This window comes from Podarcis liolepis (assembly GCF_965112155.1).
Source record: "Podarcis liolepis genome assembly, chromosome: 7".
In the NCBI taxonomy this organism is placed as follows: domain Eukaryota; kingdom Metazoa; phylum Chordata; class Lepidosauria; order Squamata; family Lacertidae; genus Podarcis; species Podarcis liolepis.
The window spans coordinates 72,854,545-72,882,285 of record NC_139561.1 but is presented as its reverse complement, the minus strand read 5'-3'; the positions used below and the strand labels follow the sequence as shown (position 1 = coordinate 72,882,285).

The 27,741-nt window shown below is 46.2% G+C and overlaps 1 protein-coding gene across 2 annotated transcripts in view; it reads right to left on the bottom strand.

Moving 5' to 3' along the window:
- Positions 1-244: 244 nt before the first annotated feature.
- The window catches only part of LUZP1 (leucine zipper protein 1), a 72,219-nt gene continuing 44,722 nt past the window's right edge, over positions 245-27,741 (bottom strand). For both annotated transcript variants that reach the window (XM_083512289.1, XM_083512288.1), the window contains exons 2-4: positions 15,065-18,345; positions 7,201-7,399; positions 245-5,858 (exon numbers count right to left, since the gene is read on the bottom strand). In XM_083512289.1, coding sequence (XP_083368415.1) covers positions 7,217-7,399; positions 15,065-18,226 — 3,345 coding nt within the window. In that variant the 5' untranslated portion in view covers positions 18,227-18,345 and the 3' untranslated portion in view covers positions 245-5,858; positions 7,201-7,216. The remainder of the gene's footprint in view (positions 5,859-7,200; positions 7,400-15,064; positions 18,346-27,741) is intronic.

Below are 27,741 nucleotides of genomic sequence, written 5' to 3'. Positions count from 1 at the left end.
CTTGTAAATCCTATTCTATTATTGGGCTTAATTTCAGGGACAAAAATGTATTGTGCAGGTCCAAAAAATGCCTGAAAAAGTGCTAGCCATTTAGCAACCATGTGGATCTTGAACAAGTCAATGCAGTTCTCTGTACTTAGAGCTGTTGCCAAAACACTGTGGGTGGGGTATGCAAAATTGGCTTTATTCTTCTTCACAAGAAGCTAAAGGTTCTTTCCATCTCAAAGCAATTCACACATTTGAGTAACATACAAATAGTTTTATTGATTAAGTACTGTAGAACAGACAGCATTAGTCAGAAGATAACATGCGGACAAATGTTTGCATTTAAACATAGCATGCAGACTTGTTGCTCTGTGACTAGCAGGCTAGCACCACCTGCTGTCCCGTGTGCAGGCAGGTTTGGGAGGTGAAAGAGCAGGGCCTTTCCCCAGCTGAACATACTAGCACCACAGTGCTTCCTTTTGAGTCAGGAGTGGAGTGATTGGGACAGTGCTGGTAGCTTCCTGGGTTCTGGAGGGCTGGCAAATGAGGATCTCTGAACACATTTTGCTAAAAATTGCACTTGCTTTCTCTTAACCTGAAAGCGAGGGAATGTTAAGGCAGGAGATGCTCATCTGCCTGCAAGCACACCATGTCAGGATTCGACAATCCCTTTCCACCCAGTCTTAACATTAGCAAGTAGAAAAAATATATTTTCATCTCTTAAAAATACATTCCACACAATCTGAAGGATTCTCAAGTGTTTATAAATGGCAGGAAGACCGGCGTGCCTTCCCCCTTGTGCAGACGTGGAAGGAGTAGACTGTACTCCCAACAGCCACAGAAAGGTTGAGCAAATCCTTTGGTCTCTAGCCAAGAGGAAAGAGAAAGGGGAGGAAGGATGTGGGCCCTGCACTGCAGTACCTTCACCACTTTATCCCTCTTTGGATATAAAGTTGGGGTTTCAACTGAAGCAGCAAGATCTTTTGTGGGGTTGTCTTCTACTGATGCCCAGGGTAGAGGGGTGGCATCATGTAAGCCTCTCTCATCTCATATACACATTTTGAGAAGGGGAAATGTCAATTCCAAAAAGCCTGTGAGACAACAAATGTCCTGGCTGCTTGCATACGTATGGGTCCCTTCTGACAAATCTATGGCTAAAACTCTAGGTTCTTGGCACTCTTGACATCTTGTCGTAAAACCAGAGACGCACTAATGGCCTGAGGAAGTATGGCGTTAACCCTACACTGGGCTGGCCTACCTAAGTATTCTCAGTGGACTGGCTCTCTTTCAAGGCCTTGTGAATCCAGGACTGTCTGCATGCAAATCATCTGCTCTACCACTGGGCTATGGTCTCTCTCTGGCTTTTCATCGGAGAAGCGGTTCTGCTTTTTGCAATGAAGGGAGGTGAAGGAGCAGATCTTACTAGGCTATGCAACGTTGTGCGGGCTGTACATGAGGGCAGTTCTGACCTCCAGTTGGAAGAAGTTGCTTTTTTTTTGTTTCTTGACATAAAAAGGAATAATCACATGCAGCACATATAATTACAACACTGGAATTGTTTTTTGTTTTTTTTACACACAAATTTTCAGCATTAGAAAGTCCCTGGGGGATTCCTACTGTATTTATATGCTACAGTTAAAACAAAAATCAACTTGCCAAAATGCTGGCAAATATTTACAAATACACTTTACAGCTGTTTATTTTTAAAGTGTGCAACTTGAGCCAAACAGTCTCTTGTTTCCTGAACTCACCACTGCTAGTTCAATAATACAATCAGCTCCTATTGCACTCAGGGTTAAGGTCTCCTTAGGGTTTTGTCATCCTTTTTTTATGGGGCCATCAATAAAATAACCCCCAACCGATACGGTAACGGATATTTACATTCATTCCTTATGCTTAGTGAAATGTAAGACTATCAACAGACCCCAGGCCTGAAAAACATAAAAAGGGGGGGTGTCCTCTGCCCTGAAGCAATAAACTAGCTAAAATAACTCAGGGCAAATTCATTTCTCTTTTATGGGTAGGTGGGGGATCCATAACGTGCCTTCAGAAAGGAGGCAGCAACCTCATCCATCAAGCCCTATTGCCGAAGCTGAGGCAGATTCCTTGGTTAAGTAAGGCCAGGTGTTACGGTTATAAAAGCTTCCTATCTAATCTGAAGGGGGGGGGACTTGTATTCTTCCTCTTCCCAGCTGCTCAAGTATGTTCTAGGAATGTGGAACCTGTGGCCTTCCAGCAATAGTTGACTCGCAATTCCCCATCAGCCACACCCAGGGTGGTGGTCAAACTCTAGCTGGAGGGCTCACAATGCTCCCCATCTAGGGAACAAAGGCCTAAGACACAGATAACTGGTTCCTTTTAAGTTTTCCCTTTTTGTAAAAATCTGGACTGCCACTGGGTCATTTCTTCCCCAGCAAAGATGAAGAGGACTTTGCTATGTCCACTTGGCAAGGGAAAGGTATCAGTGCAGCTTTCAGAGGTGCTATCAGCCTAGGAACAAGGGCCACTTGCCCTCATCCTTCTGTCTATGGCTCAAATGCCAAACCCTTTATTCTTGGGCGACTTTTACTTGGACCCAGATACCTAGCTTTCTGACCCTGAGCACTCAGTCCTGGAGAAAGCATTCAGAACGATCTTTTGCGCCAGTGCGTGTATGGTTAAATTTGTGAACGCATTAGTCATGCAGAAAATAGTTTCAAATTCAAGTGAATAATCTCTAGCTCTTATGGTAAATGGAGTGCTCAGAGGGGGTGGAGCATTTTCCAGATCCTGTGAGAAGTTTGCAGTGTTGAATGTGGACAAGCCAGCTTTCCAATGGGGGTAAATTACCTGGGTTGTCGTATGCATGGTGTGGCTTCTTTTGCACCAGAAAATCAGGCAGGGCGCACTGCTTTGAACAGGCACAATGAAAATGGCTCCGATTTCATCATGCAGAGGAAGAGAAATGTCCATTAAGGCTGCATTCCCAAGTATAATTACAGACAAACAAGTCCAAGAGGAACTTATTTTCATATAAATAAGTTTCAGTAAGGGGCTATTTTATCACTTTATGAACTAGTGGTCTTGGAGCTGGTGCACGTCACAGGAAATTCTAAGCATTTATGACCCAGCCAAACAAATGGCTCAGATAGCAACACCCCCCCCTCCCCGTTGGTTGGTGGCTTGCTTTAATTTTCAAGTAGGCTGAGATCCAACATCAGCGTTGAATCGAACTTTTCAGGTGCTAAAGTGCTTTCTTGAATCAACTACGACATGGCTTTAAAAATTTTTTTTTAGCAAAAACAATCACCATCCTACTTTGGATTAAATCACAGCCCCCCGTTGAACGCTAGACGGGCACCACCTGAGCATAACGGGGTGCGCCAGTTCAAAATGGCTGCTTACAGATCAGTTATTGCTGAGACCTTTATGTAAACAGACTACCCATCAATGGAAGCAAGCTAAAATCTGTGAATTGGCCCCCCAGTGAGAGGCCTGTAATTGGTGAATGAAAGTGGGACCACAGATATGCTGTGATTACATCACAAAGAGACGGGAGCATGAAACACAAGGTTCTAGACCTCAACACTGAAAATATGCGTGAAAGAGCGTGGACAATACTTGAGATGATCTCATTGTTTGGCTTCTGTGCCTTCCCCAGTCCACTGACCAGCGGGAGAGCACGTGGAAATGTGAATGATGCATACAAGTTGCAGAAGTTAACTTTTGTTAGCACAGTTCGGGTAATAATTATTTTTAAAAGATGGTGCACACCCTTCTGCCCACCTCCGTGAGAAATCAGTAGGGAACAATGGTGCCTTTTATAGCATTGCTAGCCAAAACCAGGGGCATGTAAACTTATTCTTAGAACACTCATGCTTCAAGGTCCTCTTGAAGCTTGTGAACACTTAACCACTTGGTCCGATAAATGGCACCATTGTCCGCGTTCTGTGCCTCTCACATCTGAATCAGTTAAAATACGTGTTTTTTATAAAAGCTTATCTGAATTAAAAACTCGGGTAAAGGATAGAGTAGGAACCACAGCAAACCTCAGTTATTTCTAAGGGTTCACAATGTGTGTGTGTTTTTTTTAAAAAGGCAAAGTAGCGAATTTGGGGTGTTTTTTTCCCTAAGCCAGGTTTTCCATCTGAAACCCTGGAAGCCTAGCCTGATGCTCTTGGCTTTTCAACAGAGTCATAGGCCTCACCTAACTGTGCATGTGTGAACTCCGGGCAGAATGAATGCACTTCATGCACCAAACCTATGTGGCGATGCATTGCTAATGCACATTAAACTCTATCTAACTTTTAAAACATTGTTCCCAATTCCTTTTCATGGGGAGTGAAACTGAGCTGCCTCCTTCTTAAGTCTGAATGGATTACCTCTGCTTGGAGGGAGAGTGGCGGGGGCACTGTTCCTCGTGGGAACAGTGCTGTCCGATCTGCCACCAAATGGATACCTAGAAAGGCCTGGCAGGGGAGGTGGGTACAAAACACTTACGTTTACAGCAGCATCTAAGCCTTATGTGCCAAATGCATGGGGGAAGACTGAGAAGACTAGGCCAAGGTGAGCAGCTGCCGTGGCACTGGTGGGGTCCAACGTTCTGTCTGCTGACTCGGGTGCAGAAGAGCGCAATCGCTGTGTCTCTGGATGAGTCTCCGCTGGTCCCTTTGCCCATGCAAGTGAAGAGTGAGGTAGCAGAAATAAAGGAATAACACCCCCCCACACAGATATGTTGAGGTGCTGAACAAAGGAGCCTCTTGTTCCCCACTTCTCTGAGCAGGCTGTGCCAAATGCCCAGTGGCTGCCCCAGTCCTGAGGTGTGGTGCAGCCCACACTGAGGCCTCAGGCTGTTAGTTCAAGTAATGCGCCACAGGCTCTTCCAAGCAAGCAAGGCCCCACGGAGCACTCCGCCTCCTTTGGCTGGGATGACATTGGGCTCGGGGTGTCGGCGAGGTTTCTTGCTCCGCCTGATTTGAGTCTAGCCAGAGTTTGGATCCTGCGAGGCTTGCGGGTGAGGAAGGAAGCGAAGGCAAGAACTCAAGCGTTTGGGGAGGGAAGGGGCTGCTTCCTCAGCAGAGCGGGAGATGGGCGAAAATCTTGGATGTCATGCTTATTGCTTATGCGTCAGGCTCAGGCAGAAGTACTTGCAAATGGCCAAGCCACTGCAGTGCAGGTATGCTGCGAGAGAGCTATGGCTGGTGGGAAGCAATGGCCTTGGAGTGGGGTTCCTGGACCTGCGTCATTCCCCTCCCCGCACCATCCTTTCTGGAGCGGCATCTCAGAGAGTACTTGCGGCACACGGAAACCAGCTTCAATGTAAACTTCTTTCAGAAGATGGAACAGCAAAAATCCGGCAAGGAATGGAAATTCTCAACGTGCCGTTCTGGGCTCTTGAGATCCGGCAAGCAGGTGTGTCTGGGGCAGTTCTCGCTTCTTGCAGTGGTTACCAACACCCACCCGCACACACAAAAACACACCTCTTGCTTCTCCAGGAAAAAGCGCGGCAGATGGCAGAGGTCAAGGCTGTTCGCCTCAAAGGTTTGTCCAACCTGATCCAAAGTTATTGGGTACCTCCTAGAGAGATGCAGAGCCATTCACCAGCCATAGGTTACCATTGATTCAAGCTCAATAAGATTTCAGAGTGGGATTCCCCTGAGCGAAGTGTCTGCGGCCTCCTCCAGGGAGGAGAAGGAAAACACAAAGCCACCTTTTAAAAAATAAAAAAAATCCACCCAAGGCTAGTGGGCAGAAAGGACCTTGAGCACTGAAGGGGTTAAAAGTCAGGCACTGTACACGTCCCTGTGTTGGACTGGCTGCAGGGAAGAGACCAGTGTAGGGATGAAGAATGAAGCTCAGCTTCTGGAGGTCATGCAACTGGAGGGGGAAAGACCCTAGGAAGAGAGAGAAGAAGAAAAAGGTCACCACATTAAGCCATCAGACAATAATTCTTTTTCACAGATCACTACTGCTTTGCTCTTCCTGGTCTGCGCAGTCACACCTATGGGCGTCAGAAGAAGAGTACTGCAGGCTCAGATCAAATCCCCATCTAGTGCATCTAGCGTCGTTTTCACAATGGCCAACCAGAAGGGAAACCTGGAAGCAGGACCTGAGTACAACAGCACTCTCCACACTTGTGACTCCCAGTAAATATGGGTCGTGGGTGGCGCTGTGGTCTATACCACTGAGCCTCTTGGGCTTGCTGATCAGAAGGTCAGCGGTTCAAATCCCCCGACAGGGTGAGCTCCCATTGCTCTGTCCCAGCTCCTGCCAACCTGGCAGTTTGAAAGCACACCAGTGCAAGTAGATAAATAGGTGGGAAGGTAAACAGTGTTTCCGTGCACTCTGGTTTCCATCATGGTGTTCCGTTGCGCCAGAAGCGGTTTAGTCATGCTGGCCACATGACCTGAAAAGCTGTCTGTGGACAAACACCGGCTCCCTAGGCCTGAAAGCGAGAGGAGCGCAGCAACCCCATAGTTGCCTTTGACTGGACTTAACCGTCCAGGGGTCCTTTACCTCCTCCCCCTTTTTTTTACTCCCAGTAAATGTTATACATAGACAGACTGCATACATTTGCAGGCCCAATTCAAAGTTCCAGTTCTAAACTACAAAGCCTTTTTACAGATTGGGATCCCAATATCTTAGGGAACATTTCTCCCAGTATGCTTCAACCTCTTGGACCCTTATGTTATCTGAGCCTTCCTCTTCATGTCTACTCCAGGAGAAGTACAGAAGGCTGCCAAGAAAGAGGGTCTTGCCAGGAGTGGCCCCTCTGACTGTGGACTGCTCTCCCCAGGAGGCCCACCTGGCATCAACCTTGTAATTCTTTTCAGTGGTAGGTGGTTTGCTAGTTTTTGTTACTAGCTGTTTTGATGGTGATTATGCTAATGTTTGTGCGGGTGGTTGGAGGTTTTCAGTAATTTGAAGTTGTGGTCAGTTTGTTCTTGGTTTCCTGAAATGGAATCCATTTTTATACGCCTTCTGTCCTACACAAACCACCTTGAGATCGTACGGCATGAAGCCATACATGGAGCAATACATTATCATTCATTATCATCACCATTCATGGAAAGCCTGTGACATTTTTGCACATGCAGGGAGACTTCGATCAGATGCTTTCAAGCAAGTGATTTGCATGTTGCCCCGTCCAACTTAAGCACATGGCTGAGATGGGCACTACCCATAAGATGACAAAGTGGGAACAAGGACCTCTTGTTTAAAACAACACGAACATACCTCAACATCAACAGGCTCAGTTGTCTTCTGAGCAGCCTTTGGTCCAACGCCTCCGCTCCTCAGCCTTGCTGTCCGACAGCTGGCGTGTCGCCTCCAGCCTGGCGTCTGGCCTCTTCCTCGGTGTGTCAGCCCGGGCAAGCTGCTCAGAGGAGCCAAACGGTTTTCTTCTGGAACTGGGAACAAAATCTTTGTTTTCCTCCTGTACCAGAACCGGGAAAAAGGTTGGGTGCTTTAATATGATGGAGCCCCGCAGGAGATGCTTCCAGACACAGAGTCTGGGCAAAGCCGTCGAGCCCTGCCCTCTCACTTCCCCCAGGGTGAGTTTTCCCTCCCCAAAGCGCGACTCCATGGCTTGGTAGGAAGGCTGTGAGCTTTCTAAAAACATAAGCCACACAGTCCCCAAGTCTCCCTCTCCAGCCCTGCTTTCCCTTTCGGTCAGCCACAGGGCTCTCTCATTTCCTTTCTTCTCCTTGCAGCTAGGATATCAATAGTGGGAAAGTGAGAAACATCCTCAGCCCCCTCCACCGAAAACTGGTACCAGCCGTATTTGATGTCTGGCTTTGATGGGAGAAATTACTCATAATTTGAGACTGGCCAAAGGCCAAGCTAAACCAGACACGTTGGAAAATGTGCGGTTTCCATTTCTGACTTTTATTAATTCCGCCTCCAAAGGTCTGAAGCCCTCTGCTCTGTATGCTGGCTTTGCGAGAGACTCTGTGCATTTGCATGACTGGTTCACCCTTTTTCTTGTTCTGTATTTGGCACACTGGCTTTGTAGCCCCACCTGCCATGTATCTTAATTCACCGGGGGGGGGGGGGAGAATGATATGAGATCTGCATTTGTTCAATTGTACTTTACTGATCTTTTGTTGATCTTGGATGAAAAATTGCTAAAATGCCTTAAAAAGAAAAAGAAACAAAGAAGGGTAGCTGTGGCCAGCAAGGAGTCTCCTCTCATTGCCTTCCAGTGGATTTAGAAATGCCTATCTGCGCAAATGCAATGTTGAGACATGGAAGTTAAGAACACTCACAAAGTCCTGGGCCAGCAAATAGGAGAGAAATAGGAAGATCAAAACATAATGATAATGATAATGATAATAATAATAATAATAATAATAATAATAATAATAATAATAATTCTCAACACTGGCTCCAGCCTGGTGGAACGCTCTGTCTCATGAGACCAGGGCCCTGCAGGATCTGATTTCTTTCCGCAGGGCCTGTAAGACAGAGTTGTTTCACCTGGCCTTTGGCTTAGAATCAGTTTGATTCCCTCCCCCTCTTTCTTTTTCCTTTCTCCTCCTGTGAAGAGGCTGCATCCTAATGTTTTAATGTTGTATTTTAATCTTGTTTTTAAAATTGTGTTTTAATCAACATGTTTTTATTATTGGTTGTTAGCTGCCCTGAGCCTGGTCTTGGTTGGGGAGGGCGGGGTATAAATTAAAGTAGTTGCTGTTGTTGCGTGTATATCCCACCTTTTTCTCCAAGGTGCTGAAGGTGGCAAACTTTTTTCTCCCCTCACCTCATTTAATCAACAACAACCCTGTGAGGTAGGTTGGGTTGGGAGGTAGTGACTGGCCCCAAATCACCCAGCCAGTTTCATGGCCGCATGGGGATTTGAACCCTAGTCTCTCAGGCACTAGTCCAACCAGCGTACCAATGAACCACTCTGGGCATAACAGTCTGACAACTTACAATTTATTAGGTGGTCCAATATTTCCCTCCCTCCCTCTCTTTCTTTTTTCTAAATCATCTTCAACTTCCTTGGAGCACCTTAGAGCACAGCACCACATGCAAAAAATGCCTTTTAAAATGCTCTAGGAAGCAACCGCACATCATATTGGGCAGGCCCCCTCCTGGGGTATCGTAAGGAGAAAAAGATGTACAGTACCTTTTAGGGGCATTGTATTGAGGGGGAAAGGTGGCTGCCTCCATAAGTTCAAAAGGGGCAGCAATCTTTTTCTCAGGAGGGGACTGCACTTTTGACATCTGCCAGGAGGGCATTCTGCAGGGTGGGTAACAACAACCAAAATTTCTCTGCAATTTCACTTCTCACAAAAGACAGAACTGCCAGAAGGCCCTCAAAGCTAGTGCCCAGGCTGAATGATGGAGGTAGAGAGGCACCTTTAGGTATACTGGGCCAAAGCCATTTAGGGCTTTAAAGGTCAGCACCAACACTTTGAATTGTGCTCGGAAATGTACTGGGAGCCAATGTAGATCTTGTAGCACCGATGTTAGATGGTTGCACCAGCCACTCCCAGTCACCAGTCTAGCAGCCACATTCTGGATTGGCTGTAGTTTCCAAATCACCTTCAAAGGCAGCCTCATGTAGAGCGCACTGCAGTAATCCAAATGGGACTTCATTGGCGTGTGCGTTTAAAAATAATAATAATAATAATACTGCACTTGCAGGCTACCACCAGCAGAGGGAACTAAAGCACAAGGCCGAGGTTTAATTTCAAGCTGGTATTATTCAAGTAGGGGCAGTAGCCAAACCCAGAAACGTTCAAAAATCATTCCGTATGCGTCCCTCAGAATCACATGTCCTTTAAAACAAAAAGTGCACGCACGCACACACTTTTAATTGTTGCCTTCTGCTTCCTCGAGCATTCGGAAGGCTGTGCGCTTAAGGTCTGCTAAGTCTTCCCTCTACCTGAAATGTTATGAATGTTTCGCTGATTATATTATTTGAACAAATGGCTATCACCAGAAAGGGAAGACCCTCCCTAATGTCAGGGCTTTCCCATTTCCAATTTTTCCTGCACACACACACACAGGTGGGCAAAAGCAACAGGATTTGATTCTCATCTTCCATGTGTTCAAGAGACAGCTGTGATCGTCACTTACGAACACAGGAAGCTACCTGATACTGATTCAGGCCAGTATCCCCAGGTTTTTAGGCGAAGCGGACATTTTCAGCAGTACCTGGAGATGCTGGGGACTGAACCCGGGACCTTCTGCATGCAAAGCATGTGTTCTACCACTGAGCTATGGCTCCTCTGCTAAAAGCTTTTGTTTAGGGAAATGGCATAGGAGTGAGTGGAACTACGCGGCCTTTTGATTACAATCAAACTATTTCACTGGAATGTGATTTGTCAAGCTGCCTGGTCTTAGTACTCTGCGCTACCTGTGACAGTACTTTAAAAGGTCATGATTTCCACCAAAGCATCTTGAGAGCTGTAGTTTGTTTAGGATGGAGGGGATTCTTAAAAGGTAAAGGGACCCCTGACCATTAGGTCCAGTCGCGGACGACTCTGGGGTTGCGGTGCTCATCTTGCTTTATTGGCTGAGGGAGCCGGCGTACAGCTTCCGGATCATGTGGCCAGCATGACTAAGCTGCTTCTGGCAAACCAGAGCAGTGCACGGAAACGACGTTTACCTTCCCGCCGGAGTGGTACCTATTTATCTACTTGCACTTTGACGTGCTTTCAAACTGCTAGGTTGGCAGGAGCAGGGACCGAGCAACAGGAGCTCACCCCGTCATGGGGATTTGAACCGCCAACCTTCTGATTCGCAAGCCCTAGGCCCTGTGGTTTAACCCACAGTGCCACCTGTGTTCTTAGGAGACCTCTATTCCCCTCCCTCATAGAGCTACAATTCCCAGAGTTCCCTGGGAAGAGGGACTGTTAAACCACACTGAAAATTGCAGCTCTGTGAAGGGAAAAGGGATATTTCCTAACAAGGGAGTCAGAAAGAGATTCCCCCGCTTCTTAAGATCTTCCAAAAAAACTTTTGGCATATCTCAGTGTCTTCTGCAGCTCCTAAGATACAAATTTCTTAAAAAGTGATAAAACTCAACAAATAAATCCCAGGGCATGACTCTGAAGGGATACGATGCAGCAACTTCGCTGATGCTAAGCAGGGCTGGGTCTGGATGAAAGACCGCTGCTGTGGATCACAGAATCATGGCGTTGGAAGGGACCCTAAGGGCCATCTAGTTCAGCTCCCTGCAATGCAGGAATCTCAACACAAGCATCCGTGGCAGAAAGAAAGGAAAGCTATAAATGAAATACCGTATTGGCCCGAATATAAGCTGCACCCGAATGTAAGCCGCACCTTTAAAATTGGAGGGGGGGGAGAGAAAAAAAAAATACCCGTAAGGTTGTGAAAGAAGCCACACTTTAACTTTTCAGTGTCGGAATTTGAGGGAAAAGTGAGGCTTATATTCAGGCCAATACGGTAAATGAAATCCTTCAGTAGCCAATGCTGATTGCGCTTTATGCTCATGATTCAACTTGTTCTGAGATTGATCAGTTTCCTGTCGAGCTATATAACGCACTGTCGTTAGACCCATTTTCCTATCGTTGATTAATCCGCAGATAACGCCCTTGTAAGCCGGGCGATTAAGACTCTTGTTACACTGTATTTGCTAATGATTTTGAAATGCATTTACTTTTGTATCAGTGTATCCTTAATGCATTTATATTTGTGTGTACTTTTTTTTTTTTTTGGTCCATGCATTATGTATATATGAGGTGTCGCTGTGGTTGTTTTTCATTTCCACTGTCAGCAGGTGTTTAAGTCTGAGAAACGATATATATCTCCTACCTGTGACAGTATTGGGGCAATGGAAGGAACTGCCTAGGAGAGTCACAGGATATTTATAGCGCAGGTGTAAAAGAGCACAGAGGCGCAGCAGAGCTGATTTGGGTGGAATAAGTGTTTCCTGCCTTGCTGCATTCTAAATTTAAGGTGCCAAAAGTGTAAGAAGGGTTTAAAATTTCATTTCTCACTGACATGGTTCCTATTAGCACTGTAAATACTGCCTACATAATTTATTTTTAACAGATGGGATGGGAAGTGCTGCAGTCTGGAATGCTTCTGTTCAGTTACGCCCTCTTCCAGGAAACTCCATTCCACACACAAACACACCCCCATAGTTTTGTGTGAACACCCAACAAACAGCCGGTCGTTATTCTGTGCCCAGTGGTGGGGTGTTTTTTTCCATTCTTTTCTTCTTCAATTAAACTTATAACCCCAAGGCCCATTGATTTCAGTGAAACCTAGGCACACTTTGGGCTGGTTAAGACAAGCCCGCCTTCACACATTAGTCACATGATGGGAGATCATGTGATTACAGGGCCTTGGGACTGCACTGCCACCACTGCTGAAGCAAGGCTCCCCTTGGGTCTACCTGGCTGAAGCAAGAAAGCCTATATGCATAAAAGTCTACATTTTGAATACCATTCTGATCGCCTCGCCTCAAAAAGGATATATTTAGAGTTGGAAAAGGTTCAGGAAAGAGCAACTAGAATTATCAAGGGGATGGAGCAACTCTTCTGGGCTGCATCAACAGACGTATAGTGTCCAGATCAAAAGAAGTAAGAGTCCCACTCTATTCTGCCTTGGTCAGACCACACCTGGAATACTGTGTCCAGTTCTAGGCACCACAATTTTAGAAGGATGTTGACAAGCTGCAACGTGTGCAGACGAGGGCAACCAAGATGATCAAGGGTCTGGAAACCATGCCTTATGAGGAACGGTTGAAGGAGCTGGGTATGTTTAGCCCGGAGAAGAGGAGACTAGGAGGAGATATGATAGTCATCTTCAAATATATTAAGGACTGCCATATGGAGGAGGGAGCATGCTTGTTTTCTCCTGCTCTGGAGGGTAGGACTTGAACCAATGGCTTCAGGTTGCAAGAAAGGAGATTCTGACTAAACATTCGGGGGAAAATTTCTGACATTAAGAGATGTTCAGCAGTGGAACAGACTCCCATGAGAGGTGGTAGACTCTCCTTCCTTGGAGGTTTTTAAGCAGAGGTTGGATGGTCGTCTGTCAGAGATGCTTTAGCTGAGATTCCTGCATTGTAGGGGGTTGGACTAGATGACCATGGGGTCTAAGATTCTATGCTCCTATGCATTTGGGTGAGGGTTTTTTCCCCTCCATTTAGCAGCGGTTCTCAACCTGTGGGTCCCCAGATGTTGTTGGACTACAACTCCCATCATCCCTGAGCTCTGCCCTTGCTAGCTAGGGGTGATGGGAGTTGTATTCCAACAACATCTGGGGACCCATAGGTTGAGAAAGGTTGATATAGAGGAAAGGCAAGCAAGAGGTGACACGATAGAATTTTATAAAAATTATGCATACTGTGGAGAAAGTGGGCAGAGAAGAGTTTATTTTGCTCCCTCCTAACACTAGAACTCAAGCGCCAATTAGTTATCTAAATATCGACAAGAATCTCTCCACTAGATTAGGTTCTACACTGATACCCCATCCCCAATGAACTGCACACAGAGAATATAAAGCAACTGACTGGATAGGGAGGGCCTGGGGTATTTTGGTGCCCGAGATAAACAATCTGAGTAGAGCTCATTCCCCACCTCCTCCACAGAGCACAATCACTGTATTATTATTATTATTATTATTATTATTATTATGAAAACAACTCATTTCAGTTCATCAAATAAATGTGAAATTTATGACAACTCTGTGAAATAGTAAGAATTATTTAAAAGTGCACCCATATCTCTCTCTCTCTCTCTCTCATTAGCACGGATTATGCTGGAAAGTTCCCCAAGGACCGTGCCCCAACAGGTCAGACATGTTAAGAGTACAGTTCTATAAATGTCTATGCAGAAGAAAATCTCACAAGAATTCACTGAAGCTTAGTCTCAGGTAAATTGGTACAAAACTGTAGCCACAGTCTCTCTCACTTGGCCATCGATGATGACATCCTAGGTTTGTGCTTAGCCAGGCTTCCTCAAACTCGGCCCTCCAGATGTTCTGAGACTACCATTCCCATCATCCCTGACCACTGGTCCTGCTAGCTAGGGATCATGGGAGTTGTAGGCCCAAAACATATGGAGGGCCAAGGCTGAGGAAGCCTGTGCTTAGCTAAGGGATGGGGACAAGTCAGTACAGCACCTGATCCAATGAAGAGGTATGGGTTGCTGGTACTTAAATACATATTTGGTGTTTATTAGACTCTGGGTGACTCTGCTATTTGGGGTGAGGTAAGGTGGGTAGTGACAGGGCAGGGGGCCTTTTTCAGACGTGGCAACCCATTTACAGAATTCTGTAGCCAAACAGGCTTGCCTTACACACACTTTGTGGTCTTTTGAGAACCAGGCAAACCCAAGAAGTTTCCTTTCCACTGGATTTTTTTTTTTGCGCAAGAAAGGAACAACAGGGCTCCCTTCCGAGCAGTGGGAGCAACTCCCTCTATTTCTTTCATCTCCCATATCCCACGGAAATGAGAAAAGCCCCCGTCTCCCCGATGCCAAATAATGCAGGGAAGGAAAATTATGACAAACACAAATGACAGCTGGCTCACAAGCCAAGTCAAGATTTGTGGAGCCCTGCCCAAGGTCATGTACAGTGGTACCTCGGGTTACATACACTTCAGGTTACAGACTCCGCTAACCCAGAAATAGTGCTTAAGGTTAAGAACTTTGCTTCGGGATAAGAACAGAAATCAGGCTCCGGCGGCATGGCAGCAGCAGGAGGCCCCATTAGCTAAAGTGGTGCTTCAGGTTAAAAACAGTTTCAGGTTAAGTACAGACCTCCGGAACAAATTAAGTACTTAACCTGAGGTACCACTGTATTTTATATTTTACTATTTGACTGTTTTTATAATTTAAAAAGAACTCTGCAAGCGGCCTTCTATGAAGCTGCAAAAGGCAAATATATTATACAAATAAACACATACATAAAATATGCCAATGTTATTATTGTATTATTACATATCGAGGGAGGTGGGGAGGCCAAGACTGAGACAGATTCCGACTTTCCTAGCAAGTGTAGCCCATGCCCTCAAAAATGTTTCATCTTCGCCTTGAATTTTTTTAAAAAAAGATATTTCCCCACCTGTCTTGATTTAGGAATGCAAAAGTTTTACAGTAAAAGTTCGGAGCACACTTACCGGTAATACTGTGCAGCTCCAAGGGGAAGCAGTCGCAGGATCACTAGTGCTGCTCCTCTGGCCAAGCATCTCGGATGCAGTTAAGCTACTTTTGGTCCTTCTAGAGTCTAATTCCAGAGCATTCCAAGAGTTTATACCAGCGCTGGCCCTTCTGGAATTCTGTTCAATTGCATATATGCGTGCACTAGTCCCTTCTGGTTTGTGGGGGTCCGTAGATGACCTATATGGATTCCGAGGGGTTGCATTTGCAACTGCCTTCGTCGCAGAGTCCTCCGAAGATTGCAAGCCCCGTCGCGTTCGCCACGCACTTCTCACCGTGACGTGTTTGGTGTCGGGTGAGTTGGCCTCTGAATCCCCGTGGCTCTTCCAGTTGATTGTCTCCATGGGCGGCTCGCTGTTCTTCTCGCCGAATTCAGAAGGTTTTATCGTGATGCTGCTTTTCGAGACGACCGTTTCCACCCTGCTCCTAGGAGCAGGGTCCCCGTTCTTCTCAGCCTCGGGTAACTTCAGGGTTATATTGCTCTTGTTAATCGGTATCTCGTAAGGTGTGCTGGTTGCGTTTGTCCCCAGTGAAAGCTCGTTCGGAAGCACTCGGATGTTGCTGGCAGATACGTGCTGCTGCTCTTTTGTGGCATCGCTCGCGCTGGTCCTTTGAGTCACAGGCTCAGATGGGTAAATGGTGATGCTGCTCGTCATTTTGTGCGACACCGTCTTAAAGACAGGCTGCTGCTTTTCAGAGCTGGCTTCTGGCCCTGTGCCACCCATGATTTCCTTCACGTCCTTTTCCACAATTGCAGGCTTGATGACGGCTTTAGACCTCAGTGCTTCTCTGGGACTGAACTGCCTTCTCGATTTCGTCCCTGTAAGGGCAGTGGCTGAAGAAGCCCTGGAGGACCTGCTGAGCTCTTCCTCGCTGCTAGTACTTTTATCGTTTTCAAAAGGAGATGTTCGAATACCCCTCTTGGAGCTTGCGAACTCTCTAGGTGCAGGTTCCCTTTTCAGCCCTATGTCAGCAATAGCAGAAGCGGTTGCCATTTTACTTGTCTCTTCACTGGTGCTGAATTTTTCATGGCTGTTGGTGTTGATAGCTCTGGCCCTTGCAGAAGTGGATTTTAGGCCCCCGTTGTTAGAGTTTGTGGCTGAGGCGGCGGTCTGATCCATTTCTTCCTTCTGAGGATCTGAGGGACTCTGCAAGAGATCTTCCTGACTTCTTGAAATGAGCCAAGATTTTGCTAAAGGTGAGGGCTTTACCATTTCGTGCGGAGGGTCTCTTTCCTGGGAGTTGACTGCCTTCGGAGAGCTCTCTTCCAAGTGCTGCCTGCGAGATGAGACCAAAGCGGTTTCCATCTTTGAGGTGGTAGGTTCAGCAGCTAACGTTTCCGTAGAGAGGTAATTCCTATAGGACAAAGCAGCTCCATTGGAGGCCCCGCGGTGTGTTTTTGAGATGCGAGTCTCTGTTGAAAGAGCGGGTTGTTCTGCAATGTGCATCTTAATTCCCTTTTCAGAAGGCGATGTGGAGGTTTCCGTTTTGCTGGGCTTCTCTTCTAGTTCGTCAGACTTACAGTGATGAGCGTCGTTTGGTGATTGGGAGGTTTTTTCCGCTTTGCTCCTCAACGCACTCTCGTTCTTGGGTTTTGAAGAGGCTTTCCAAGACTTGTGCTCCTGTGCTGCAGGTGGGTAACGACTAAGCACAGATGGCTGCTCTCTAGATTTCTTTACTTCCGCCGGTGGGTTTCCACTGTCTTTCTGCGAGGAAAAGTGCGTGCCCAGTGTGGATTTGTCTTCTGTCCGTTTAGCATCGGTTGCTAAGGTGTCCAATAACGCTGATGTGCTCGATGCTTTGGCTGCTCTCCTGCTATTCAGGTTAGGGCTTGTGACCTTCTTGCCGCCTTGGCTCTCGCTATTAAATGAGAATTCTCGGTTGCGTATTCTCTCCCGCCTGTGCTGAGGAGAAAGTTCCCGAGACTTATGCTTAGAAATAGCTGACTCCGCTGTGACAGCTCTGTGTTTGGGTCTGTCGTGCTTCACTCGGCTAGGTAAGTTAATTTCCTCTGTTTCTGCCTCACCGTTCTCCAGCTCTTTCTGCTTCTTCATCTGCGCTTTTATTTCTTCAAGTTGGCCTATGAGGAGCTTGTTTTTGTTTTGCTCGCTCAAGTAGCTGTCATGCAGGTCATTATTCTTTGCTCTCAGGGTTTTGAGCTCCTCTTCTAAAGACTCAAAGTGTTTGATTTGAGTCTTTAGCTTCTCAATTTCTTGGTTGAGGTCCTTCACTTTGTTGTCTTCTTGATTCTTATTCTTCTGATTTTCTGATTTGTTCCGAGTTTCGTTTTCCACAAGCTTTAGGTATTCCAAACTCCCTTTTCTCCTCGTTTCCTTTGAGGACAGCGCCGAAGTTGTCAAGTCAACTTCAATCCTCAGGTCATTTCTGTCCAGAATACTATTGGATGATCTTTCCAGCAGGTTAGATGTGTTTCGCGTTTGATCTGCCCGGTTCAGTTTATTATTTTGCTCAAGCTTTTGTGTCAGCTCTTGTATTATTTTCTCATTCTGCTTCTCCTTCTCAGTGAAGTGTTTCTTTTCGTTAACGAACGTGAGAGCTAGCGACTTAAGCTTTTCCAGTTCACTCACTAAGCTCTGCTCAGTTTTATCCAGCCTGTCTTCAGATTGCTCAAGTTCTTTCACTTTTGCCCTAAGAACTTCCAGTTCCGTCGAGATTTTCTTCGTCAAGTTTTTCTCCTCGTTGAGGCTGAGGCAGAGCTGAGTACAGTCATTCTTACTTCTGCCAAAAGCTTCCTCCAGCTTCTCCAGCTCTGCCATTCGCTTCTGAAGACGCTCGATTTCGGATTTCAGCTCCCGAGTGAGACTTTCCTCCTCCTCCAGTTTCTCCTTCATCAGCTGGCAAAGCTCTTCCGCTTTCCTGATCTCCTCATCCTTCCCTTCAATTTTCAAGACTCTTTTGCGCAAAACTTCCACATCGGCCAGCATGCTCGAGTTGCTGCCTTCTGCCTGGATAACTTTGTCCTGCAAGTCCAGCAACTCATCCTCAGCTTTCTGGAGGTTTTTCGTCGCTTCCTCTAATTCATCGAGACGGCGGCCGAGACTCTGGAGCTTGAAACGTAAGTGACGATTCGACGTCTCTTTATAAGCTGAATAGTCCGCCATGTTTGTTCTACCCCTCTGCTTTCAGGTTTTTTTTTCCAAATGGGAGCGAGGAAATGGATTTTTATAGCTCTTTATTCTTCTACTTGTTTCATTAAGTTCCTTGGGAAGATGACCAGCACCTGGAAAGAGAAAGCAGGTGGTAAGTATAATGGAAAGGACATTTCTAACTGCTTTTCTTTTCAAGAGCTGTGATTCAAATTGATCTGATTGGTAGAGGAAGGGCTCTTGCACAGTGGCAGAACACAAGCTTTGCATGCAAAAGGACCCAGGTCCAGTCCCTGCCATTTCAAGGCAGGAATGGGAAAGACTAATGTACACCCCCCCACCCCAAAAACTGCTGCTGGTCAGTGTGTAGACAATGCCAAGCTAAATAACAGTTTTCTGTCGCACATGCAGAACAGGTCCCGACGAGCCTGGATAGCTCAGTTGGTTAGAGCGTGGTGCTGATAATGCCAAGGTCACAGGTTTGATCCCTGTAAGCGGCATATTCCTGCATTGCAGGGGGTTAGACAAGATCCTCAGGGTCCCTTCTAAACCAGCAATTCTATGATTCAAGGTTTGTTATATTGCCACAAAGGATGCTGAACAAGGGCGATGCAGAAGCCGCCAGCCCTTATGTGTTTATCCTCACAAGAGAAGACTGTCATGAGGCGCATTAAAGGCCATTGCGGCGCCTTTCTGCGAAGCCTGTTTAGAAATGACTCACATCCCGCAGGCAGAAGGTCATTTAGCAGCAACTTGGCCACCTGCGGCCTCTGCGAAAGCAGGCCACGCTCTTTTCCTGAACTTGCCACTTTGAGCAGAAGGCACAGGCAGTGTTCCATGTCCAGAATTTAAAGATATAATGCAGCCCCTCGCCTCCCCAACTCAGCCTTGAAGGGGTGGGGTGGGCTATGTATTTGCAAAGGGATACAACATTCTCAGCTCTGATTATAATGAGTCCTGTTATGCCAAGGGGAAGGAGGAAAACAACAGAGAAAGCCCCCACAAAAGTGACAAAGGTGGGGGGGAGAAGGGAATGCCCAATTTTATGATGACACAGCATATACGAGCAAGCCAAAAATATACTCCTGTATCCTCCTTTTATCTGGCAGCAACCTTCCTTTCCAACGGTATCCTGATGCCATCTGTTTGCAAGGGCAGAAGTCTCTGTCCCAATTCCCACCACAGATGTGAGTCACAAGGTTATAATGCAGTTCTCCAGTTTTTCAAAGGGGAGCTGCTGTTCTTCTCCCAAAAGGGTCGGGAATTTCCTCTTCCCTGCCCGTCACTCAGTACCTGGGGGCTGAGGAAGGTGCAAAAAGGGGGCCTGGAGGAAACGAGAAAGGGGTTGGAGCAATTCGCCTATTGGGAAAGGTTGCTTTTTAGTTTTAGGAACATGGGGAATGTGCTAGAGGTGCATATTGTTAGTGCTAGAGGTGCATATCATTACAGAAACGAACAGTGGTCTTTAATAGTCCAACTTGGCAGAAGACAACTCCCTATGTCCGTATGTCAGAAGGTGTGCAGCAGTCTTCTGGGACAGCTGAAACTTCCAAGTCATCTTCATGGGTAGCCCCATGTGAAACCAACTGCAGTAATCAAGGCTCAAAGTTTCAGAAGCATGGATTGGCACGTAGCAAGGTCTCGCCTTGCCATAAAATGGCCTCCTAATTAGGCCAAGATGGGGGGGGGGGGACACCTCCTGGCAACAGCTCTTAACGTGAAAACCAGGGATCACAAAAACCCTACTGGTCACCGGCAGGCTGATCCCCTCCAGACTAAGGCTATTTCTCAACCATCCCCACCTCTAGCTTGTCTAAGTTCAATTTTAACTTATTCACCCTCAGCCATTTGAACATGACATTCAGACCCTGGTTCAGGACAGAGATAAAGCTTGTTCACACATTACACTGAACCCAAGGTACAAGCTGTCTCTGTACATGTTCAAGTCGTTGTGTGATAGAGTGCAGCTTGTTCATTTGTGCATTTCAACTATTTGTGTACAGTGGTACATCGTGTTATGTACCATACTCCTTACGAATGCTTTGGGTTACGCCCTCCACTAACCCGGAAGTAGATGCCCCTTGTTGCGAACTTTGCCCCGGGATGCAAGCGGAAGTCGCGCTCCGACAGTGCGGCAGGCGCCATTAGCGAAAGCGTACCTCATGTTACGAGCGTTTTCTGGTTACGAACGGACCTCCGGAACTAATTAAGTTCGTAACCAGAGATACCAATGTACACAGATTGCGCTCTCACTATCAGCTGTAAAACAACCCTGTAACTTGATCCTGAATGTTCTGTTATTTTTAACTGTTTCATTTATGGGTCACTTTACACATGAACAGTCCCAAAGCAACTCAAAATATATTTAGAGTGAGGTCTCATCAGTGTAGCACTATATATTGATCACCCTCCTATCAATTCCTATCAATGTACATTGACAGATGAAATCAATTGGATAGTTCGGTTGAACTGCTAAAGCAAATCATTTGGAAGGTGTTCCCCTAAACACTTGTCAAATGTAGAAGGCAACGCAACAGAAGATCACGGTCTATGGTACCAAAAGCTACAGGCAGATCCAGCAAGACCAGAAAGGAAGGAATTTCCCTTAACAAGTTCATAGAATCATGAAACTGTAGAGTTGGAAGGGACCCCAAGGGTCATCTAGTCCAACCCCCTGCAATACAGGAAACTCAGCTAAAGCACCCATGACAGATGGCCACCCAACCTCTGCTTAAAAACTTCCAAGGAGAGTCCACCGCCTCTCGTGGGAGTCTGTTCCACTGCCGAACAGCTCTTACTGTCAGAAAGTTTTTTCTGAATCTCCTTTCTTGGAACTTGAAGCCATTGGTTCAATACGAAGCTCAATACAAAGACCATACACCGGGTCAACTAATGTCTTCTCCATCTCACAGACGGTGCAGAAACCAGACGGGAAAGGATGACTTTCGAATGCGACCTAGAAGGACCCAGCACTTAACAGACACCATGGGGAATGTAACTGCAAGGACCTTTACTCCTAATGTGCTGCTTGACTGAACGCTCCTTCACACAGCTATCCCAGAGGGATCTACCAGGACTAGTCCTCTGCAGCAAATCCCCATTCATTCCTACATAATAAAAGGGGCCATGGCTAGCCTTGTGGTCTGATTAGCCCTGCTGAGATAGCCTTGCAACATTTTGCCTTCAGTTGCCAAAGAGCCAAGTGATGCTATCCCAATGAGCAATCTTGTGGCGCAAATGGCTATTTGTTGTTATTCACAGAGTTCCTTGTCTTTAAGCCGTATGACTTACTCAAAATCATTGAGAGCAATTACTGTGTTTATCTTAAGAAACATGGGTAATGATGGCTGGCACCTGTGATTTTAGTAGGAGCCTGTCACAAGTCCATTGCTGTCTGGGCTGTTGTTTCCTTAGGACCTTTGATCTCTTCAAGTGCCAGACAGGGAAAATTCACAGACAATGAAGGGAAGAAGAACAGAGGGAGAGGGGGCAGGTGATGGACTTGTGACATGCCCCCACTGACATCACCGCCTCTGGTAGAAGAAGAAGAAGAAGAGGAGGAGTTTGGATTTGATATCCCGCCTTTCACTCCCTTTAAGGAGTCTCAAAGCGGCTAACATTCTCATTTCCCTTCCTCCCCCAAAACAAACACTCTGTGAGGTGAGTGGGGCTGAGAGACTTCAAAGAAGTGTGACTGGCCCAAGGTCACCCAGCAGCTGCATGTGGAGGAGCGGAGACGCGAACCCGGTTCCCCAGATTACGAGACTACCACTCTTAACCACTACACCACACTGACTCTCGCCAGTGGTACTTTAGGTTTGTGCATTTAAAGTAGATTGAAGCACGACAAATCCACTTTAAAAAAAAAATTACAAAGTGTGGTTTGGAAAGTGACAGGGAAATGCACTGAACTAATGATTAACAGGATGGTATATAAACACCCCACAAGCAAATGAGGATGAATGAAAGATTGTAGAGTTGGAATAGAGACCCCAAGGGTCATCTAGTCCAACCCCCCTGCAAAGCAGGAATTTCAGCATGAGGTCCTGCATCCAATTTGAAACCATATCGGACCCTGCTTAAATTTGCAAATGCGCTAGCAGTTTTTGAATGCTTATTGTTATGTAAGTGCCCTGTAAACAAATCAGAACAAATGCTCAATAAAGACCAGACATAATCTAACCGCCATGTAAGCCTTGTGCAAGCAAACTAGGATGAATACTAAATAAACAGGTCATCTTGAGAAGCCCTCTAAAAATAACCACCATCTGCAAACCAACTCCACATTAGTTGAAGGCAGCGACTGATGTTTACACTCTATGAAGCATGAATGCTTTTTAGCGGTAAGAATTATTTCCAACTAAGTTTTACTCAAAGTAGTTCCATTGAAATTAATATGCCTTAGTCGTTAATTAATTTCAGTAGGTCTATGAAGACAAGGACTACCATTAAATATAACCCTAATATTCCCTCTCAATAGGATCCCACGATCATCAACATTGCGCTGCTCCCGTCACTATAAGTCACAGTTCTCCGGGGAAAAGGACAGAGTCTGGAAAGGCCCCCTGCACTAGGAAATCAGTGGCGGCAGCAGAACCATCTTCCATTAGCCACACACCCAATTTCACTTGGAATATCCAGGGAATAAGCATAAACTGTATTTTTCGCTCTATAAGACACACCAGACCACAAGATGCACCTAGTTTTTGGAGGAGGAAAACAAGAAAAAAAATATTCTGAATCTCAGAAGCCAGAACAGCAAGAGGGATCGCTGCGCAGTGAAAGCAGCAATCCCTTTTGCTGTTCTGGCTTCTGTGATAGCTGCACAGCCTGCATTTGCTCCGTAAGCCGCACACACATTTCCCTTTACTTTTTAGGAGGGAAAAGGTGAGTCTTATAGAGCAAAAAATATGGTATATATAGGCTTTGCAGCCACTTTTTTTGTTTGTAGTTCCTTTCATCCAAACAGCATTCTACCAATACAGTGGTGCCCCGCAAGACAAATACCTCGCAAGACGGAAAACTCGCTAGACGAAAGAGTTTTCCGTTTTGGAGGTGCTTCGCAAAATGAATCTCCTATGGGCTTGCTTCGCAAGACGAAAATGTCTTGCGAGTTCCTGCGGGGTTTTTTCCTTCCCCCCCTTTTTCTAAACCGCTAAGCCGCTAAAAGCGCTAATCTGCTAATAGCGCTAATAGCGCTAATCTGCTAATCCGTCAATGGGCTTGCTTCACAAGATGAAAAAACCGCTAGACGAAGAGACTCACAGAACGGATTCTTTTCGTCTTGCGAGGCACCACTGTATTGATCTGCAAATTCTGCGCAATTGTGCAATATGCATCCCTGCAAATTTCGGTTTAATTACTCTTCTGGCCCCTTTTGATTTGATCAGGCACACCTTTCAAAGTTACCTATGCACCCTTAAAGGACAGAAAATAGACAATAATGCTGAGGATGCTGAACTCTTCACTAGCATGGTGTGGTCCCAGAACTGTGGAATACACACAGAGCCCCAATTTCTATAGAAAACTGTAGTGTTAAAGACGGTAGAACAGAGGTAGGGAAATGGGCCTTGGCTGCTCCCCTGTCAATCACCTGGCCACATAATAATGCCAGGTGAGTATGCAGCTTGAAATCAAACCGTGTTGGCAGAACAGTGGGCAAAACACCAACCATCAACTAGCTAGCGGTGTGTGCAAAGCCCTTTGAGCAGCAGGTCTTCTTCAATGTCGAAGATCAGCTGACTGTCAGTGCGTGAGTAGCCTTACATTGCTTCCCAAGTTCTGAATGTCAGCTTATGCCTAAGGCAGTGTTGGCCAAACTTTGCCCTCCAGCAGTTTTTGGACTACAACTCCCATCATCCCTAGCTAACTGGACCAGTGGTCAGGCATGATGGGAATTGTAGTCCCAAAACACTGGAGGGCCAAGTTTAGCCAACACTGGCCTAAGGAGTCTTTCAGGCACCGCCAATCAGCTGATTGGTGGTGCCTACAAAGTTCCTCTTGTCCAAGCCTCTTGTTACCTGCCCCACACCTACCGTCATATATGACACTAGGTGTTGTGCAGGTGGGAATGACTTGGTCATAGGGCCATCTCAATTCTATGTAAAATACCTATTTGCTGTTTCTCTGTCCAGCAGCTGGTCTCTAAAGTAGCTGATGATAGCTCAGTTGGTTAGAGCATGGTGCTGATAAAGCTAAGGTTGTGTGTCCGATCTCCATATGGGTCAGCTGCATATTCTGGCATTGCAGGGGGTTGGACTAGATGATCCTCAGGGTCCCTTCCAACTCTACAATTCTATGAGTCTAAGACACAATAAACTTAGCAAGATTTAAATTAAATATAAGGCAGCAGTGATTGATGAAGGCAGGGGCGGGAATGGTAAAAAAATGTCTTTCTCCCCAGCCCTTAGATGTTACTGCTGTTGCTCTTTAAAGATTCCATGAATTCCAGGGGGAAACAGACTTGGAAGTGTTCTATTTAACAATCCTGGCCATGTACCACCTGATCTTGTCATCCATGGAAGGTGGGGCTTCCCCTCACGAGTCTATGGCTCTTCCCTTAAGTTAAAGGCAGCTAGCAGAGACACCCCCAGCCCAATGTTCCTTGTCTAGCTTTCTCTCTTATCCTGAGAACACCAGGAAAATTTGCAGTCACTTATGTCCTGCAAAGGGTGGCACTGTGGGTTAAACCACTGAGCCTAGGACTTGCCAATCAGAAGGTTGGCGGTTCAAATCCCCGCAACGTGGTGAGCTCCCGTTGATCGGTCCCTGCTTCTGCCAACCTAGCAGTTTGGACGCATGTCAAAGTGCAAGTAGAGAAATAGGTACCGTTCCGGCAGGAAGGTAAACGGCGTTTCCGTGCGCTGCTCTGGTTCGCCAGAAGCAGCTTAGTCATGCTGGCCACATGATTCGGAAGCTGTACGCTGGCTCCCTTGGCCAATAAAGTGAGATGAGCGTGCAACCCTTGAGTCGGTCACAACTGGACCTAATGGTCAGGGGTCCCTTTACCTTTATGTCCTGCAAACATAGGCTTAATTGCAGCAGCTTACAGATGATCCACAAAAAGCTAAGTTTTCCTGCTGATCTGATGCCCTTGTAAGGGGTGGGGGTAGGGAATAATAACTGCACCCACATTTTTTTCCCCAGCTATATGCACACAGCTGCAGCCAACATGGCTGGCTGCAGGAAGAATTTTGGTTAGGCATGTCAAGGTAAGCCGGACGTTTAAAAAGAGAAGGTACTTTCCCGACAATGGAAATAGCCAAGAGATATGCATCCAATCAAACGAAATTGACTGGGATGTTTCACAATGTCATCTCCTCTTAGCACATTCCTCCCATTGCTAAATATATTTCTTGTAAACACACACACACACACACACACACACACACACGAGGACTAGGAACTTGTTTACCAAACCAGCTTCCCTGCGATAACCTCTTCAATCTTCATTAGAAGGCAAAAGAGTTCAAAGGACTTTAAGGGCTATTTAGTCCAACCTGTGTCGCAAGCATAGCTATTGTCTTGTCTCACACCCCATAAAATCGCCCTTGCAGTGCAGGCTAGAGTATACAGTGGTACCTCGGGTTACATACGCTTCAGGTTACATACGCTTCAGGTTACAGACTCTGCTAACTCAGAAATAATGCTTCAGGTTAAGAGATGAGATGAGAACAGGATGAGAACAGAAATCGTGCTCCAGCGGCGCGGCAGCAGCAGGAGGCCCCATTAGCTAAAGTGTATCTCAGGTTAAGAACAGTTTCAGGTTAAGAAAGGACCTCCGGAATGAATTAAGTACTTAACCCGAGGTACCACTGTATCTAACACGAGCAGAGAGCAAGCACACCAGCAAAGAGAGGTTAACGGCTCCACAGACATTAAAACCAAGTGAGCCAAGCCAGTTTCCAAAGCAGTGAACTGCCTTGTGCTGACTCACTGGTCCATCTAGCTCAGTACTGTCCACACTAACTGGCAGCAACTGCCCAGTTTGAGGCAGCAGCTTTTCCCCTACTCTCCCTGGGCTTGAACCGGGGACCTTCTAATACAAGGCAGACTCTCTGCCACTGAACTATAACCAAGGAGAAGGGGCTTTACCAATCTGAGCGGCCAAAAACTGTGAGCGCGCACAGCGCTCAGAATGGCTGGCAATGGTTGAAGAGGAGTGAGGGAGATAACCCAAGATGACCTCTAAACACAGAGCCAGCTCCTCTTTGTATGCCAAGTGCAAGCTCTGGGAGCTCGTAGCAGTAGAAGCGACAGAGCAGGCTGCTACTGACTTAAAAAGATGAGCCCAAGCAGCTTGAGAAAGGTGCCGGGGCAAAGAGAGCACCTGCTGGATCAGATTCAGGGCTCATCTAGCCGAGCCATACACTTCCAACATGGCCAACCACAAACAGGGCACAGAGACAAAACATTTATGTTTGCTTTAGAAGCCACTTAATCTTTTTCAAAAACTCTCCAATGCTGTCCTCCCGAGTATTCAGATGCTGACAGTAATTCAACATGGAAGTTCCATTAAGCAATCTAACAGCTGTTGACAAACCAATTCTACTCCATGGATAAGCAAACTAAGGCCCAGGGGCCGGATACAGCCCAATCGCCTTCTAAATCCGGCCCCAGACGGTTCGGGAATCAGTGTGTTTTTACATGAGTAGAATGTGTCCTTTTATTGAATGAAATCAAACCTTTATTAGGCATTATGCAAATAAAAACCATAAAAGAGCAAATAACATGTAAAAGCCTTGAAATATATATAAAAAGGCAGCAGTTGGCTACATACATATATATATATATACATATAGAATCAGTGGTTTTCCTTGTTAACCTGCTCCTTGGAGGACTGCTACCAAAAACTCGGCTACCCCCGCCGTTACCCTTTGGTCAACGTCGGATAGGCAGAATCCCACACATTCACCTTGCTGGGGTTCCAGACCACCCAAAAGAGGGGACAGCACGCGTTGACGGAGCGTACTGTACAATGGGCAATGAAAGAGAATGTGCTCTACAGTGTCCGGGACATTCATAGAGCATCTGCAGAATCTCTTGTTTCTAGGGATGTTTTGATATCTTCCCCAGACAAATGCTGAGGGAAAAACATTCAACCGGGCCAGCATAAAAGCCCTACGTTGGGCTGGGATTATTAATTTAGTGACGTAATTGACTCTGCTATCTAAGATATTTAAATCATAGAATATGGGGGAGCAAATTTTGTTTACAGCTGCCATAATATTTTGTCTCTCGACATCCTTTAGTCTAGTTAGGATATTATGGAAAATGTATTGCTCATTAGAATTGTACAGGGGCTCCAGCTCGATGCCTAAAGATTCAATCTTTTTTTCGAGGTACTGATACCATCTTGATTTATAGGAGTCTTTGAGCAAATCAGCGAGCAGGCTTGATGGAGAGCAGCGAAAATGGCAGCGTAACCAGTACTTTATTGAGGTGGACCAGGCCCAGTATTCCATTGTGTGTATGCCTATTTCTGCACACATTGTTTCATATTTGATCACAGCTGGGAGTCCAAGAATACG